The 19509-nt window shown below is 35.7% G+C and overlaps 1 protein-coding gene across 3 annotated transcripts in view; it reads right to left on the bottom strand.

The window, feature by feature from the left end:
• SBF2 (SET binding factor 2) overlaps nt 1–19509 on the bottom strand; it is a 468206-nt gene that overhangs the window by 222874 nt on the left and 225823 nt on the right. For all 3 annotated transcript variants that reach the window (XM_004751963.3, XM_004751964.3, XM_045065843.1), the window contains 2 exons: nt 18158–18268; nt 15917–16022 (listed from right to left, as the gene is read on the bottom strand). In XM_004751963.3, the coding sequence (XP_004752020.2) occupies nt 15917–16022; nt 18158–18268 (217 nt within the window). The remainder of the gene's footprint in view (nt 1–15916; nt 16023–18157; nt 18269–19509) is intronic.

Below are 19509 nucleotides of genomic sequence, written 5' to 3'. Positions count from 1 at the left end.
GCCAGCTAGATCCCAGGACCCTGAGATCATGACCTAAGCCAAAGGCAGACTCTTAACCCCAAATGAGCCAACCAGGCGCCCCATGGAGGACAACTCTTTATGGCTATCTTGCCTCAAAGCATTTGAATTCATTAAAAGATAACTCAATACAAAGAGAGAGATAACTATTTAATAATAGCATTTAAGCACCAGGAAAGCAAAAGGGAGAAGATAGTTTTGAACCAAGATACTTCTGAACTGTTCTCAAATTATATCATGCAGCAACCATATGCTTTATTTATGTGTAATTCCAACTAGTACACTAGTCAATAAGCACTCAATTGGTCACCGTCAGTCAGTCTTTGGTATTTTAAAAATGGCTTCCTTTACAAAACTAGCATAAATACTTAATCTTTAATTTTCAACAGAAAAGCAATGAATTTCTGATCACAGCCTACTAAGCTTCATCAAAACTCTTACTATTTTATGAAGACCTTTTATGCTCTACATCATTGCTTATGTTCTTCCTTCTGTCTGTGATGCCCTTTGTCCTCTTTTCTAGCTAGTAATGTATCTCCTGGTATCTCTCTTACCTCTTGGTATTTCTAGTATCGAATTTATTATATACTGTAATATAATTTTTAAAATATGTGTGTTTCTCTACCAGTTAAAAGTTTATCTAGTTAAGGCCTGTGATTTTTCTCATCCTTATACCACTAGTGACTAGCACAGACCTGGCATATGGTATTAGCTTTGTAAACATCTGATTTTTTAAAAAAATGCTCCTATAGGTGGGCATTATAGGAACTGCATTCTTTGTGCTATTTATTACAAAAAAATTAAATTGGAACAGTTTCCCCAAGAGATCTTTAGGTCCCCAGAGTAGAACACACATGGTAAGCAGTTCCTTCAGAAAAGTGTCCTAGAACAGATTAGTGAAAAGTTTAATTTGTTTCAAATCCCCACAGAAAGTACTTGATATTCAAATTATCAAAAAATGATTAATCACATATACAGTTATAGTAAAACATTAAATTTCCCACTTCCTCTTTTTCCATCAATAGTGCAATATACCATTCATAGTAATCATCTAAACTCCTGTATGCTCAAATTCTCCAACTATTTAACTACATATATAAAGAAGATGACTACTTAATTTTTCCCATTATAATTGAGAATAAGACTAAAACAAGTAAGAATGTTATATGAATAAGCTGAAAAAAATGAAAACAGAAACATGATCCAAGCCACCAGATTTAAATCACTTAATGTAAAAAGACAAAAACTATTCTATAATTGATGCATTAATCAAACGATTCATAAACTAACCAATCAGTATATTCTTCATAAAGGTATTAAGGTAAAAATAATATTTTCTACCCTCTAAGCCTTCATTATTTCCTCTGGCATCTTTTTATCTTTCTATTTCAGGAACAAAATTATTTTTTATATTCTTGTAAAAGTTAATGTCACTTCAGGAATAATTATATAGTGTTATAGACAAAAACTTTTCCAGGGAAAGACTAAAGAGAATACCAATTTTTTCCCATTAAAATATTCAGGAGGGGCGCCTGGGTGGCTCAGTGGGTTAAAGCCTCTGCCTTCGGCTCGGGTCTTGATCCCAGCATCCTGGGATCGAGCCCCACATCGGGTTCTCTGCTCAGCAGGGAGCCTGCTTTCTCCTCTCTCTCTGCCTGCCTCTCTGCTTACTTGTGGTCTCTGTCTGTCAAATAAATAAATAAAATCTTTTAAAAAAATAAATAAATAAAAAATAAAATAAAATATTCAGGAATAAAAGTAACTTCCCAAATTGAAAGTTACAGCTATATTCAACATTTTAAGGATGTTCATGTAAAAAGTAAAAATAATGATAATAAGATAAACTAAAGAAAAAATTTTGGCTGTTTTAGTAATTTTTTAAAACGCATCTATATTTACTATTAGAGACAATCAACAGAAATATTGATCTAATAATAGTTAATGAAAAACTGGCTAAAGTTAATTTAAGTAAGCAAAAAGGAAGTATACATATAAAAACGTTCATACCAAGACTGAATCATGAGGAAATAGAAATTTTGAGCAGACCAATAATACATAAGAAGATTGAAACAGTAATCAAAACTTCCCAACAAAGAAAAGTTGAGGACTGGATGGATTGGTAAATCCTACCAAACATTTAAAGATGAATTAATACTAATGCTTCTCATATTTTCAAAAAAAAAGTGAAGAGGAGTGAACACTCCCAAACTAATTTTACAAGGCCAGCATTACCCTGATAACAAAGCCAGATAAGGACACTATAAGAAAAGAAAACTAAAGGTTAATATCCCTGATGAACAGAGGCAAAAATTCTCAATAAAGTATCTGCAAACTGAATTCAGCATCACATTAAAAGGCTCATACACAATCATCAAGCAGGATTTATATCTGGGATGTAAAGATGGTTCGACATACACAAATCGAACAATGTGATATAACACATTAATAAAATAAAAGATTTTAAAATCACATGGTCATCTCAATAGCGCAGAAAAAGCATTTGACAAAATTCAACATCCTTTCACGGTAAAAATTCTCAACAAATTGGGCATAAAAGGAATTACCTCAACATAATAAATGCTATATATGGCAAGTCCACAGCTAACATCTTACTCAATGGTAAAAGGTTGAAAGATTTCCTGCTAAGATCAGGAATAAGACAAGGGTGCCATTTTTTTTTTTTAAGATTTATTTATTTATTTATTTGGCAGACAGAGATCACACAAGTAGGCAGAGAGGCCTGCAGAGAGAGAGAGGAGAGGAAGCAGGCTCCCTGCTGAGCAGAGAGCCTATGGCAGGGCTCAATCCCAGGACCTTGGGATCATGACCTGAACTGAAGGCAGAGGCTTTAACCCACTGAGACACTCAGGCACCCCAAGGGTGCCCTCTCTTAAACTATTCAATTCAACATAGTACTAGAAATCCTAGTTAGAGCAATTAGGCAAAAGAAAAAATAAGAAGCATCCACATAAGGAAGGAAAAAGTAAAACTGTCTCTGTAGATGATATGATCTTATATAGAGAAAATCCTGAAGACTCTACCAAAAAGCTATTACAACTAATAAACTAATTTAGTAAGTTGCAGGATACAAAGTCAACATACAAAAATCAGTTGCATTTCTATACACTAACAAAAAACTATCTGAAAAGGAAATAAAACAATCCCATTTATAACAGCATCAAATATAATTAAAAACGTGGGACAGATGTCTAATAGACATGTGAAAAAATGCTCAACATCACTAGGCATCAGGGAAATACAAATCAAAACTATAATGTGATACCTAACTCACACCAGTCACAATGGCTAAAATTAGCAACTCGGGAAACAAGAGATGTTGGCGAGGATGTGGGAAAAGGGGAACCCTCTTACACTGCTGGTGGGAATGTAAACTAGTTCAGCTACTCTGAAAAAGTGTGGATATTCCTCAAAAAGGTTAAAAATAACACTACCCTATGACCCAGCAATGGCATTACTAGGTATTTACTGAAAGGATATAAAAATAGTGATTCAGGGGCAGCCGGGTGGCTCATGGGTTAAAGCCTCTGCCTTTGGCTCAGGTCATGACAGGGTCCTGGGATCGAGCCGTGCATCGGGCTCTCTGCTCGGTGGGGAGCCTGCTTCCTCCTCTCTCTCTCTCTCTCTCTCTCTGCCTGCCTCTCTACCTATTTGTGATCTCTCTGTCAAATAAATAAATAAAAATCTTAAAAAAAAAAATAGCTACTCAAAGGTGCACAGGCCCCCCAATGTTTATAGCATCAATGTCCACGAGAGACAAAATATGGAAAAGAGCCCAGATGTCCAATGACACGTGAATGAAAGAAGAAGATGTGGTACATATACACAATGGAATATTACTCAGCCATCAAAAAGAATGAAATCTTGCCATTTGCAATGACATTAATAGAACTAGAGGGTATTATGCTAAGCAAAATAAGTTAGTCAGAGAAGAGAAATACCATGATTTCACTCATACATGGAATTTGATAAACAAAACAGAGGATCATATGGGAAGGAAAGGAAAAATAAAATAAGATAAAAACAGAGAGGGATTCTCTCTCTCTCTCTCTCTGCCTGCCTCTCTCTCCATCTACTTGTGATCTCTCTCTGTCAAATAAATAAATAAAATCTTTAAAAAAAGAAAAAAACAGAGAGGGATAAAAACTATGAGCCTCTTAATCACAGGAAACAAACTGAGGGTTGGTGAAGGGGAGGCAGGTTGGGGTATGGGGTAATTGGCTGATGGGCATTAAGGCACTTGATGTAATGAGCACTGGGTGTGATATGCAACTGATGAATTACTAAATTCTACCCTTGAAAATAATAGACTATATGTTAACTAAATTGAATTTAAATTAAATATTAAGAAACAACAACAACAACACCTTAGGGATAAGTTTAACCAAGGAGATGAAAGATCTGTATGTTAAAACCAGAAGACTTTAAGAACCTAAAGAAGACACAAATAAATGGAACAATAGCCTGTGTTTATGAATCAGAAGAATTAATGTTGTTAAAATGTTCACACTACCCAAAACCATCTACAGATTCAATACAACCTCTATCAGAATTCTAATGACATTTTTCACAGAAACAGAAAAAAAAAATCTTAAAATTTATATGGAATGATGAAAGACCCAAAATAGCCAAAGCAATTCTGAAAAACAACAAAACTGGAAGCATTACAATTCTTGATTTAAAATTGTATTACAAAGCTAGAGTAATAAAAATAGTATGGTATTGTCATAAAAACAAACACATAGATCAATAGGAGAGAAATTATATCATAGAAATAAATTCACACATATAAGGTCAATGAATATTTGAGCCAGGAATATTCAATGGGAAAGATAATCTCTTCAATAAATGGTGCTGGGGGGCGCCTGGGGGGCCCAATGGGTTAAAGCCTCTGCCTTCGGCTCAGGTCATGATCCCAGGGTCCTGGGATCGAGTGCCACATCGGGCTCTCTGCTCAGCAAGGTGCCTGCTTCTCTCTCTCTCTCTCTCTGCCTGCCTCTCTGCCTATTTGTGATCTCTGTCAAGTAAATAAATAAAATCTTAAAAAAAAAAAATGGTGCTGGGAAACTGGATACTCACATGTTAAAGAATGAAATTGGTCTATCACAAAAAATTACTCAAAATGGATTAAATACATAAACATAAGAACCCAAACTATAAAACTACTAGAGGAAAAGCTTCTTCATATTGGTTTGGCAATGATTTTTTTCAATAAGACACCAAAAAGAAAAAAATAAAGAAGTGGGACAATAGCAAATTTAAAAGTTTCTGCACAGGGGCAACTGGGTGGCTCAGTGGGTTAAAGCCTCTGCTTCCGGCTCAGGTCATGATCCCAGGGTGCTGGGATCGAGCCCCACATCTGGCTCTTTGCTCCGCAGGGAGCCTGCTTCCTCCTCTCTCTCTCTGCCTACCTGCGATCTCCCTCTGTCAAATAAATAAATAAAATCTTAAAAAAAAAAAGTTTCTGCACAGCTAAAGAAATAAATCAGCAAAATGAAAAGGCAACCTACAGAATAGGAGAAAATATATGCAAACCATCTATCTGAGAAGGGAATAAAACTAAAATATATTAGGAACACATACAACTCGATAGCAAAACAAACACCTATCAGATTAAAAACTGGGCAAAGGACTGAACGGACATTTTTCCAAAGACATAATAAATGCCATGAAAAGATGCTTAGCATCACTAATCATCAGGGAAATGCAAATCAAAACCACAGTGAGTTATCATCTTACATTTGTTAGAATGATGACCAAAAAGATAAGAGGTAACAAGTGTTGGCAAGGCAGTAGAGAAAAGGCATCCTGTAAGCACTCTTGGTAGAAATGTAAATTAGTGCAGCCATTTCAGAAAATAGTATGGTGGTATCTGAAGAAATTAAAAATAGAACTACCATATGATCCAGAAATCCCACTTCTGATTATATATCCAAAAGAAATGAAATCCCTATCTCAAAGAGATATCTACATTCTCATTACATGTTCATTACAACATTATTCATAACAGCTAAAACAAGGAAACAACCTAAGTATAAATGGATAAATGAATAAAAAAAATACATACAATACAATGGAATGTTATTGACCACAAAAAGGAAGAAATCCTTTTTTGGGACAACATGGACAGACCTTAAAGGCATTATGTTAAGTGAAACAAGTCAGACAGAGAAAGACAAATACTCTATGTTTTCACTTATGTGTGGAATTAAAAAAAAAAAAAAAAGCTGAATTCACAGAAATAGAAAGTAGAATGGTGGTTAACAGGGACTCAGGGGTGTGAGAAATGGGAGATGCTGGTCAAAGGGCAGAAATTCTAAATATAAAATGAATAAATTCTGGAGATCTAATGTATAGCATGGTGATTATCATTAACAAAACTGTATTATATGCTGAAAAGTGGTTAAGGGAGTAGATCTTAAATATTATCAGCATACACATAAAAATGATGATTATGTAAGGTGACAGAGGTGTTAACTAACCTTACTATAGTAAACATTTCACAATATATATTTGAATCAAGTCATCATGTTGTAAACCTTAAACTTAAATAAGCTATATGTCAAAAATACCTCAATAAAGCTGGGGAAAAAAGTATTAAGTACAAATGATACAAGACTACTGTTTATGAAAATAGAGTGATAATAGCTGAAGGTCCAAGATCATTTTAGTCTGTGACTTTAAAGACTTTAAAAATGTCTAATAAGGGGCACCTGGGTGGCTCAATGGGTTAAGCCTCTGCCTTCGGCTCAGGTCATGATTTCAAGGTCCTGGGATAGAGCCCCGCATCAGGCTCTCTGCTCAGCAGGGAGCCTGCTTCTCTCTCTCTCTGCCCGCCTCTCTGCCTACTTGTGATCTCTATCTGTCAAATAAATAAATAAAATGTTTAAAAATACTAATAAAATAAAAATGTCTAATAAGGGAAACTTGGGCTCAGTCAGTTAAGCCTCTGCCTTCAGCTCAAGTCATGATCCCAGGGTACTGGGACTGATCCCTGCATCAGGCTCCCTGCTCAGTGGGGAGCCTGCTTCTCCCCATCCTGTTCCCCCTGCTTCTCCCTCTGTCAAATAATTAAATAAAATCGTTAAAATAAAACAAGTCTAATAAATAATATACTGTAAAAACTGTGGAATATTCTGAAACTAGTGTACTTGCTATTAAAATCCAAATTATAGCTAAGCGGATATAATAAAACATGTCCTGAATATTTCTTTTACTTTTTTTTTTAAGATTTTATTTATTTATTTGACACAGAGAGAGAGAGCACAAGTAGGCAAACAGGCAGGCAGAGGGAAAGGGGGAAGCAGGCTTCCCCACTGAGCAGAGAGCCCGATGCGGGGCTCAATCCCAGGACACTGGGATCATGACCTGAGTTAAAGGCAGTGGCTTAACCCACTGAGCCACCCAGGCGCCCCACAACATGTCATGAATATTTCACAAAATTATTTGGGTTAAGGAGGGACATCTGAGTTAAATAAGTATGGATTAAATGATAAAATGAGATGGGCTATAAAACCAGCCCTATGAATACAATCTTACTAACGTTAAAAAACAAAAACAAAAACAAAACTAGTTTTCCACACTTAAAACACAAATCTTCAGGTAAACAACAATAGTTCACATAGGCTAAAAGAAACAAATAAACAAGATGGAAAGTAAGAGATAAAGGTGACTGACAGGAAATTATGGGCTGATGGTAAAAGTCCACATAATTATTTCAGGCAAACACAGAGACATCTCAAACTATGAAAAACAAATTCATTATCCTAACAATCCTTGGAGAGAAGAACCAAGGAAATGGTATCATTACATTTAGACCTTCCACAGGAAAACTGGTCAAGGCTACAACTTATCTGCTTCCTGTCTGTGTTTTATAAAATCCACCACTACGATCTCACCCCAACCCAGGTAGTGAACTCTGATAATAGTCTAATATTGGCCTTCAACAACAGTCCAACCAAAATGACTGGTGATAAGAACATGCCTTTAGTCAGAATTATCAGTACCACATGTTCTGGAAACTACAACTCTGCACATGGCGCTGTTTTAGAGGCATCCTTCTTTTTCCTTCCCTTTCTTATCTTTTCCTTATTTTTTCCCTGGAAAATTAAATTTTGAATATGTAAGCAAAAGATAATTCAGCTCAAACATACTAGAGAGTAAAATAATGAAATGTGATCTTCAAATTACTAATAATCATACATTCTGGCACATTTCATCCATAGATAGAACATCTGATGCAATAATGATTGCCATTTTCTTCACGGCTAATATATTCACTCATTTAGTCAAAAAATACTAATGTCTTCTGAGTCCAAGGTACTATACCAAATATAGAAGACACACAGAATACTAAGATGAGGAAGTTCTTAAAGCTCACAGTCTTATTAACTCCTTACTAATAAACAGGGAAAAAGCATGGAGGAGAATTTCCATACCATCCCTGAAGACATCTGGCAATCAACACATCTGTCCTGTACTGCTTCTATACTTCTACTTCTAGACTTTCTATTATCTGAGGATAAAATCTGTTTAAGCACTGTACTTTTTAAAATAATAAAAGTTAAAATAGTTTTATAAGTTTAAGATTTTATTTATTTATTTGTTTATTTATTTAATTTATCTGATAGAGAGAGAGAAAGAGAAAGAAAACACAATCAGGGAGGAGAAGCAGAGGGAGAGGAGTAAGTAGACTCTATGCTAAGTACAGAGCCTGAGGCAGGGCTTAATCCCAAGACCCCTGAGATCACAACATGAGCTGAAATCAAGAGTCCGGTGCTTAACTGACTGAGCCACCCATGTGCCTGTAGTTATATACGTTTTTTAAAAAATATTTTCATTGGAAGATTAAACACAAATATAGAAAATCATGCAAATAAAAAAGATGGCTTAAGGAATTATCTTACAAACACTACTTAAGAAAGAGAACTTTGCCAGCAACCCTTCCACATGCAACTAATCAGAGCTACCTCTCTAGTGCCACGAGTAACCTTTATCTTGACTTTTCTATTAACCATTTTCCTGATTTTTTTTCTATAGCTTTATCACCCAAATGTGCATTCCTAGACACTATAATTCAATCTCACTCTATTAAAAAGGGGATTTTTTAAAAAAGATATTTATTTGTTTATTTATTTGAGAAAGAGAGAGAGAGAAAGCACAGAGGGAGAGGAAGAAGGAGAAGCAGACTCGCTACTGAGCAGAGTCTGGCTTGAACCCAGGAACCTGAGATCACAACCTGAGCTGAAGGCAAACATTCAACGGACTGAGCCACCAAGAAGTGGTGTTTTACAACTCTTTTAATCTAGAGATTACTCCTCCTTTCCCTTCCTTATAATTTATTTATTAAAGAACCTGGGACATTTGGCCAATAGAGTTTCTACAAACAGATTATTTTTTAAGTTTCTAATTCTAATTCCAGTAGAGTTAACATACAGTGTTGTATTAGTTTCAGGTGTGTAATACAGTGATTCAACAATTCTATACATTACTCAGTTCTCATCATGATAAGTGCGCTCTTAATCCCCTTCACCTATTTCCTCCATCCTCCCACCCCACTCCCCTCTAGTAAACATCTTTGTTCTCTTTGGTGAAGAATATGTTTCTTGGTTTCTCTCTCTTTTTTCCTTTGCTTATTTTTTTTTCTTAAATTCCACATATAAGTGAAATCATATGGTATTTCTCTTTCTCTGACTTATTATGCTTAGCATTATACCCTCTAGCTCCATCCATGTTGTTGTAAATAGCAAGATTTTAATTCTATTTCATGGATGAATAATATTTCATCACATATATAAACCACATTGTCTAAGAACCTAATTTTGACAACTGCAATCTAGTGCAGTTCACTATGTTCCCCTATCTTCTATATTTTCTGCAATCAGATTTAATCCCTCCCGCGAAACTACAGGTACTGTTTGGCAAGGCTAGATCTGTCTGTTTTCTTTCCTAACATAATACTTGTTGATGCTGAGAATTTCATTTACTAAAGAATGTAAAATGATGAAGTTCTAGCACTATATATTTTTTTCATTTATTGATAGAATACTTTTAAAAAGAGATAACTTCCCTAATCGACTACTGGGTTATCCTGTATTACAATTCATATAGACAAGACAGAATAAATGCTGCATTCTTTTCCTTTATTGATAAGTTTTCAAGATAACAAATCATTTCCCTGTCACATTCTAAGATAATTTTTCGTTTAATATTATTACAAATTCATAAAAACGTTTGCTGGGGGCAGCTGGATGGCTCAGTCAGTTAGGCATCAATGCTTGGTTTCAGCTCAGGTCAAGATCTCAGGGTCGTGAGATTGAGCCCTGTGTTGGGCTCTGCATTCAGTGGGGAGTCCGCTTGAGATGCTCTTCCTCTCCCTCTGCTCCAACATTCATGTGCTCTCTCTCTCTCTTAGACATATATAAATAATTAAAAAAAATTTTTTAACTAAAAATTGTTTTAAAAGATAAAATATCTGCTGGGTTTCAACAAATTGCAATTTTCACCATTTATGAAGCTCAAATTATACCATTGTAGATCCATGCAAGTCTCTTCAAGATAGCTCCTGAATTCCTTTGACAAGGCCCTAATAATTTTTTCTTTATTGAGTTATAATTCATATACCATAAAACTCACCCTTATATAGCATACAGTTCTGTGGGGTTTAGCACAGTCATAGGTTGTAAAACCATTACCAGTCTCTAACTCTAAAGCAATTTCATGACCTGATGAGAAACCTAATTCTCATCATCAGTCACTCCATTGTTCTCCCCATCAGCTCTTGGCACCCACTAATCTCTCTGTCTTGATGGACTTCCCTATTGTAGACATTTCCTATAAATGGAATCACAAAATATTATGGCCCTTTGAGTCTTGCTTCCTTCACTTTCACACAATGTTTTCAAGATTTGTTTCATTTGTAGCATGTAACGACAATCACTCCTTTTTATGGCTGAATATTATTCCATTATGTGGATATACCACCATTTGTTTATCCATTTATGAGTTGATGGACACTTGGGTTGTTTTTATTTTTTTGGCTATTATGAATAATGCTGCTATGAACATTCATATATAAGTTTTTATATGAATATAGGTTCTCAATTCATTTGTAGAATTTAATATACTTTAACATATGCACACACACATATACCATAAATCATCACACAATCAAGATAATGAACACAAACATCCCAAAGTTTCCTCCTAACTCTTTGTCATCCCTCTCTTCCCACTCCCAGGGCAACCAGTGACCTGTTTCTATTACTACAGATTAGACTGTATTTTCTTGAGCTTTATAGAAACCAAATCATACAGTATGCATTCTTCTTTGTAAGGCTTTTTAAATTCAGCATAATTATTTTCTGATTAATCCATGCTGTAGCATATATCAATAATTCATTACTTTGCATTGCTTAGTAGCATTCCACTGTATGGATATATCAGAGATTATTTACCCATTATCATCACCATTATCCACTGCCATTGATGAACACTGATCTTGTTCCCAGTTATATACTATTACAGAAATGTGAATATGAACATTCGTATACAAGTATTTTATGGACAATGCTATCATTTTCTTTAGGTAAATGGAGTGAAAGCCTTAGGAGTGGAATGACTGGATTATTTGGTTTAAACTGTGCTCTAATTCACATTCTCATCAGCAGTGAATTAAATTCACAACTCCCCTATAACTTTGCCAATATTCAGGCAGCACTCTGAAAAGCTGGAATATTGTTTTCCCTCTCCCTCCCTCCTAAGGGATATGCCCCAAGTTGTGCACCTTCTGCCAACTGCCACAAGCAGCGATGATACAGCAAGCTCTACCCTTCACTCTCTTTGTTCTCAGTGGCATCAAAACAGTGCTGATTCGGTCAGTGCTCCAAATGAGTCGAGACAGTCTCACCCTCAGGCAGCCCTCCATAAAGCTGGAAAATTGCATACATACTCCATTCTTCTCCTTCCCCCTCCCCCAAGGAGAGGTGGCAAGCTGAGGTGTCCTCTCCCAGTGCTGAGCTGTGCTGGCTTAGGAGAGAGGCTGACAGGGTAAAGTGAAATTGTTCTTCTTACCCATTTTAATGTGTCTGTTCTCAGCTTTGTGATCACCTGGGGTATTGGAAATTCTTTGCTAGATTCTGGAATTCTCATAAAGGTATTTTGGTCAGTATATCACTATTAAAGCAACGCTCCTGTGGAAGAAAAAGGACTAGGACTTCTTATGCTGCCATCTTGCTGATGTCACCCCCCAAATTCTAAGTCTTGACTGTTTATCTCCTTCACTATTTTAAGCACAATTATTTAAATATGTGAATTTGCTAACTATTTTTCTGGTGCCCTGTGGGTTTTTATATTATCTATAGTTTCTTCTGTATTTCTTTCATATAGGATTAGTCCTCATATTTCTGGTCATTTTTGATTGAGTGCTGGGCAAACTCTGTAGACATACTGAAGACCTAGAATGCAATTACCTTGTTCCAGAGAGGAATTTACTTTTACTTGTACTATATGGCTAGAGACAGTAGCATCAAGGATCATAATAATCATTTCAAGGAATTAAAATGATTTCAAGTTCCACTTCATTTTCTCAAGGGACCTTGTGTGGACCTTGTTTACTTGTGATTTACTCATTCCTATGTTGTGATCCTTTGTAGTCTCAACTCAAAGCATGAGTGCTTTATAAAGAAATCTCCCTTGATAAAACCTGACCTCAGTTTTCATGCTCCCTGTGGGATATCAATACTGCTGTGATCAGCTTTTCAGTTACTTCTTCCAAAATCAACAGATGCTCTGGGAAAAACTGGTCCCAAATATATGGCTCACTTCTCTAGGTTTCCTTTAGTATCTTTACTGCCTCTCATGCTTTAAAGTAGATGATGTTCATATTTACATAGTTTTTCTAGTTGTTATTAAGACGGTTAGTCTAAATTATATAGACCACCATTACTTGAACACATGTCCAGGTTTTATAAATTATACTTTATCTACAGTAGTTTTTCACAGTGGGAGTGCTACTGCTCTTTTTGAGGTTAAAAACTCTTCTGGTACACATACATCATGCATAAGGGATGTTTAATATCCCTGGTCCTGGGCCCTAAATGCCAGTAACATCCCTCCCCTCCCCCTGGTCAAACCATTGTAAAAACTCAAAAACATAACAGGCTTCTAAAGCACTCATTAAGATAAAAGGCAGATTATTTTATTTGTGTCACTATTTGTCTGTTCCCCTTAATGGTAAATCTTTGTTTTTACTAACCCTTGTATGAGGTATACAGTCTCTTCTAAAAGTAAAAAAGTCATGTGAATAACCCTTGGATAAAATCAACCAAGTCAATGGTTAGTAGGGACCATGGACAGGGTTCAGATAACCAATGAACTCCTGAAAATTATTTCTAGAAGATTATGGAAAGAGTATTTAATCAACAAGATATTCTTGGGGCACTGGGTGGCTCAGTGGGTTAAGCCTCTGCCTTTGGCAAGGGTCATGATCCCAGAGTCCTGGGATTGAGCCCTGTATTGGGCTCTCTGCTCAGCAGGGAGCCTGCTTCCCCCCTCTCCGCCTGCCTCTTGTGATCTCTCTCTCTCTCTCTCAAATAAATAAATAACATCTTTAAAAAACAAAAACAAAACCAAGATATTCTTTAGAGAACAAAGTACCACCAGGGAAATTACCTATTTCACCTATTAAGAAAAAATATAGCTTTAATTACATTAGGACTTAGTTGAAATGACTTAGTGAGCAGCAGAATATTTTTGGAGGGGAGAGATGAAGGGATAGGTAATTTTTTAGTGTTTGAACTCCTGACGGGAAGCAGATGTAAGGGATTTTTAGTAGTAGGATTCCCTACTACTTTGGGATTGGTATCACCATTAATCTTTACTAAGATACTATAAAACTGTATATTTACAATAATTTCTTCTGAGGCTTTCTAAATTTGACAACTGAAGTCACAGCAGAAGAATAAGGATGGGACCATTAATGAAAAAGGAGTAACAATTTAGAAAGCTGAGCTAGGGGCGCCTGGGTGGCTCAGTGGGTTAAGCTGCTGCCTTCGGCTCAGGTCATGATCTCGGGGTCCTGGGATCGAGTCCCACATCGGGCTCTCTGCTCAGCAGGGAGCCTGCTTCCCTCTCTCTCTCTGCCTGCCTCTCTGTCTACTTGTGATCTCTCTCTGTCAAATAAATAAATAAAATCTTAAAAAAAAAAAAAAAAGAAAGCTGAGTTAGAAGCAAAACTCAGCATGAGACAGAAGGGAAACAAGAGGCTGGAAGTTTTGTGTAAGGTAATAATAATCCCATGGATAATAACATGAACCCTAGGGAAGGGAAGGTTTCAATGTAACTTAAAAAAGACAAAGACAGATGGAGAACAATGACAAAGACTGAATCAAAGAGAGTGGGACACTCATACGCAGGCACATATAAAGGACAAGTAAGAGGTAGAGTAAATAGGAATCTCTGGCAGCCCCAATCAGAAACATCTTCACTTTAAAGTTGTATGATTCCTTAAAGGAAGTACAAGCTGTCCGATAGACAGAGTGCACTTCATTGTATCCTCCCTGCAATTCTTGAGCCTTTTCATTGCTAGAAAATATGGTGATAAAGTTCCGATCCAGATCATGGATTAGAAGGACAGGACTTTCTGTTTCATTCGACAAGGTTTCTGCAAAAGTAATTCAGTAAAGGAAAAGCAAAATATACCATCTATTCATCTTTTAAAACATAAGGAAAATCTGCCTATTTTCTGTATGTCTAACTGACTCCAGAGCAAAAGAGGCCAGAGTTAAAAATCTTTTAAAAGAATAAGCATCATTCAGAGAAAGGGGAACCCTCCTACACTGTTGGTGGGAATGCAAGCTGAGGCAACCTCTCTGGAAAACAGCATGGAGGTTCCTCAAAATGTTGAAAATAGAACTGCCCTATGACCCAGCAATTGCACTACTGGGTATTTACCCTAAAGATACAAACGTAGTGATCCAAAGGGGCACGTGCATCCGAATGTTTATAGCAGCAATGTCCACAATAGCCAAACTATGGAAAGAACCTAGACGTCCATCAACAGATGAATGGATCAAGAAGATGTGGTATATATACACAATGGAATACTATGCAGCCATCAAAAGAAATGAAATCTTGCCATTTGCGACAACATGGATGGAACTAGAGCATATCATGCTTAGCGAAATAAGTCAAGCAGAGAAAGACAACTATCATATGATCTCCCTGATATGAGGAAGTGGTGATGCAACATGGGGCTTAAGTGGGTAGAAGAAGAATCAATGAAACAAGATGGAATTGGGAGGGAGACAAACCATAAGTGACTCTTAATCTCACAAAACAAACTGAGGGTTGCTGGGGGGAGGGGGGTTGAGAGAAGGGGTGGGATTATGGACATTGTTGAGGGTATGTGCTTTGGTGAGTGCTGTGAAGTGTGTAAACCTGGTGATTCACAGACCTGTAACCCTGGGGATAAAAATATATGTTTATAAAAAATAAAAAATTAAAAAAAAAAAAAGAATAAGCATCATTAGCATCATTTAAGATTAGGACCCACATGTGCTTGGGTGGCTCAGTGGGTTAAGCCGCTGCCTTCGGCTCAGGTCAGGATCTCAGGGTCCTGGGATCGAGTCCCGTATCGGGCTCTCTGCTCAGCAGGGAGCCTGCTTCCCTCTCTCTCTCTCTCTCTCTCTCTGCCTGTCTCTCCATCTGCTTGTGATATCTCTCTGTCAAATAAATAAATAAAATCTTTAAAAAAAAATTAATTAATTAAAAAAAATAAAAAAAAATGATTAGGACCCACATAATTATCTATTTTATGTATCAGGTATTGTGCTTAAAATTAATCCACAGGAGGACACTGACAATGGGGGGAAAAACATACCCAACTGCTGAAACAGAAGAGCGACGCTAGTGCCTGTGACAGGAAGACTATCATGCAAAGGAGTCTGGATCAGCTGTCTGTCTCCTGCACCCAAGGAAAACAGCTTCTGCAGAATGGGAAAACACACACAGAAACATAAATGATTTCTTTTCAGACATTTTCTTAAGACAAAAAAAAAATCCCTTTAAGTTCAAATTTTTAAAACTTTTTTGAATATTGAGTTGGTGATAACCCTGTAAGACCCAATTAGTAGATGCCAAGAATAAAAATGTAGCTGATAACATTCAATTTACACTGTGCTCAAATGATCATGGTATAAGAAAATTCAGTAAGGAGAAAGCTGCAATTTATTAAATGATGAGATATAAAAATCGCTGACAATCACAGTTACCTAAAAAATAATAAAACATTAAAGTCAACGTTTTTATGCCAATTTTATGTCAATAAAACTTGGAGAAAGAAATAAAACTATATAATATGAACCATATATGCAATATTTTAAAATTTTAGTAGCCACAATAAAAAGTTTTTTACTTTTTTAATTATTTTTTTACTTATTTGTCAGAGAAATGGAGAGAAAGACAGAAAGAGCACAAAGGCAGGGGTTGTGGAAGCAGAATCTGGAGAAGCATGTTCCCCGTAGAGCAGGGAGCCCGACACAGGACTCGATCCCAGGACCCTGGGATCATGACCTGAGCTGAAGGCAAATGCTTAACCACCTGAGCCATCCTGGTATCCTCCAACAAAAAAAATTTTTTTTTTATTTAAGATTTTTATTTATTTATTTGACAGACAGAGATTACAAGTAGGCAGAGAGAGGGGAGGAAGCAGGCTCCCTGCTGAGCAGAGAGCCTGATGCGGGGCTCGATCCCAGGACCCTGGGACCATGACCTGAGCTGAAGGCAGAGGCTTTAACCCACTGAGCCACCCAGGCGCCCCACAAAAAAATTGTTTTAATTAAAAAATAAATTCACAAAATAAAGTTAGCAGAAATCCCACCATGATAAAGGTCCATGAAGCAATTCCACTGCTATCAAATTTATGTCATTTGTGACCAAACTCATATTTTATATTCTTCCCTTGGAGCAGGGGGAGAAGACTGAGGGAATAGGGAACAGGAGGGAAAAAAGGGAATAAAAATTAAAGAAAAACAGAAGATACCAGGTAAGACAAAACACAGTTAAAAGGCAAAGGGTAAAGCAAATGGATGTCCGTTTCACTGCAAGTATCATCTCTGTCAGACTGAGGAGGATAAACAATTGAAGTTTTAGAGGGCTGTCCTCTTCTACAGTATTACACAAGAATAAACAAAATACACAATCAACTAATCAGTTTTAGGGCTTAAGGAAAAGAATTTTTTTTTTTTTAAGTTTGGTCCTCTAGAAACACTGAGACATAGAAGCTGAGGTTGTACTGCAGAGACGAAAATAAAAATCCTTGGACAAACAAGATGAAAAACCCATGACCACTCTAACAAAGTTTTGTTTCAGTAAAATAATTTAATGTTCTCCCTTAAGGCTAAATATATGACAAAATCCTTGGGAAATTTTAAGGAACAGATTACACTTTTTAGAAAAGATCTTTGATTCCGCATGATCATCAACATTATTATTGCTAAAGGTAGCAAACTGAAATAAGAAAAATAAGCCACCTTCTTTCAAAGCTTACATGTGAGCTATTCTGTTAAAGATAACAAACACAGAAAAATGGTTTTAGGGTCATGTATAATTGCTGTTATCCAGGAAAATGAATAAATAAATAAACCTATTCAGAAGTAGTTATAAGTGCTACAAAAAAAATGTTTTGAGAGTTTTCTTAATGTTATCTCCTAATTTTTAATCACTTATAAATTTTTTATATAAGTTAATAAAATGAGCCATAACTACATAGAGGAGGAATAAAGGCAAAAAGAATGTATTTTTTAAATGTTTAAATATTTTAAAAAGTGTGTTTCCAAGAAAATGTAAACTAGAGTTCAAGTTACACAAAATATGACTACTAATTATGCTATGTTAAAGGTGAACCCGGAGTTAAAATTAACCTCGTGACCTAAGAAAAGAATGGAATCTTGGGTCTCTCTCTAGAAGGCAGACCATAGGGATAATGGTTAACTAAGATCTTCTTTAAAATGAGAATATTCAAGGACCTTTTTTTTTTCCCCCTTTCCTTCATAAATTAAATTAACTGGAGGAGAAAAAAAGAGGAATAGGTCCTCTTCGTTTCCCTTCTCATTCTATTTACCTGAGACCCTCCAGCCGCTGGGACAAGGCATGCACACAGGTTTGCAATGAGACTTTCCAAGGAGACATTCAGACTATCCACATAAACAGTGTAGATCAAACCTAGGCAAGCCTGCAAAGAGAAGATGCATGCAGTTTTTTCATGGAAAAAGTAAGCATTGAAAATAAATTGCTGCGACATCTGCTGCTAGGAAATTTCCCTTTGAAGTCAGTAAAGTATATCCTACAATGACCACAGAACAAATTTTTAGCAGCAAATGTTATTAGGTTTATTAAATTTTCTTCCTTAATCAGAAGCTCTAAATGAGCTTTTGAGGTAAGTTTATAAAAAACAGAAATCTATAATTTGTAAAACAGGGGCTTGAGCTCAGATAACCACTTTAGCAAATTTGTAGGGCTTTAAAACTGTTTTTCTCTTACTTTGCAAAACTCCCAATTTCAAGATAAAAATTAAGAAATTTTATATTTTTGTGATTCTTACAAATTCAGAACATCTGCTTTACAGAAAAATTTTGTGAATTATTACAAAATAGAGGTTAGTAAAATAGAGATAAGATATTATAAACACTTTAAGCTCAGAAGAAGGTAGATAGTAAAATGGAAGACAAAATGCAACCTTTACAAATGATTCAGTTTATTTACATTTGTGACTTTAAAACATTAGAATTTGTTAGAAGTTACCCATTATCACTGAAATCTTGAAATGAAGCTAATTTTTATACAATATATAATCTCAGTAATATACAAAGTTTTCCAGAAATTCCAAGTCCTTGGGAAATGTTAAGGTATATTTTATACCCTTCAAAAGATCTGTGATTTTGGACAATAATCAACATTACTATTACCAAAGGTAGCAACTGAAATAAAAGAATAGCCCTCTTCCTTCATAGCTTAAATGTATTTATAACTAAATAAAAAAATTTTTGCATTGGAAAAATTCTGAGTGTCTCAAAAAGGAAAATATCTGGAAGTAAAGAATATTTTAAAGCCATCCTGGCAATCAGAACTTTTTGAAATTGCAAATATCCATTCTACTTACTTGGGCCTGATATTCCTCAAAAGAAGATAAATAAAAACAGACAGGATTGTTCTATTGCTAATGCATTTTAAATTTGCTACAAGCAATCAAATAATTTCTTTTAGATTGATAAATTTTGGAATCAGTAGCCATGGGATCTATATTAAAGCAAACACTACATCTTTATAAGTTTAAATAGTCATATTAACTCAGGAATTTATTTTACCCAACATAAACACATTTTTCAGTTCACACTAAATTTGTTTTATTGATGGATCCCTAAATCAATTTAAAGACATTTTAAATAAAAAATCATGCTACCATGGTTCACTCAA

Source organism: Mustela putorius, unplaced genomic scaffold, assembly GCF_011764305.1.
Source record: "Mustela putorius furo isolate JIRA1106 unplaced genomic scaffold, ASM1176430v1.1 tig00003859_pilon_pilon_pilon, whole genome shotgun sequence".
Lineage (NCBI taxonomy): Eukaryota > Metazoa > Chordata > Mammalia > Carnivora > Mustelidae > Mustela > Mustela putorius.
Note: the sequence above shows the minus strand (reverse complement) of the source record. Positions and strands in the feature narration are given on the sequence as shown.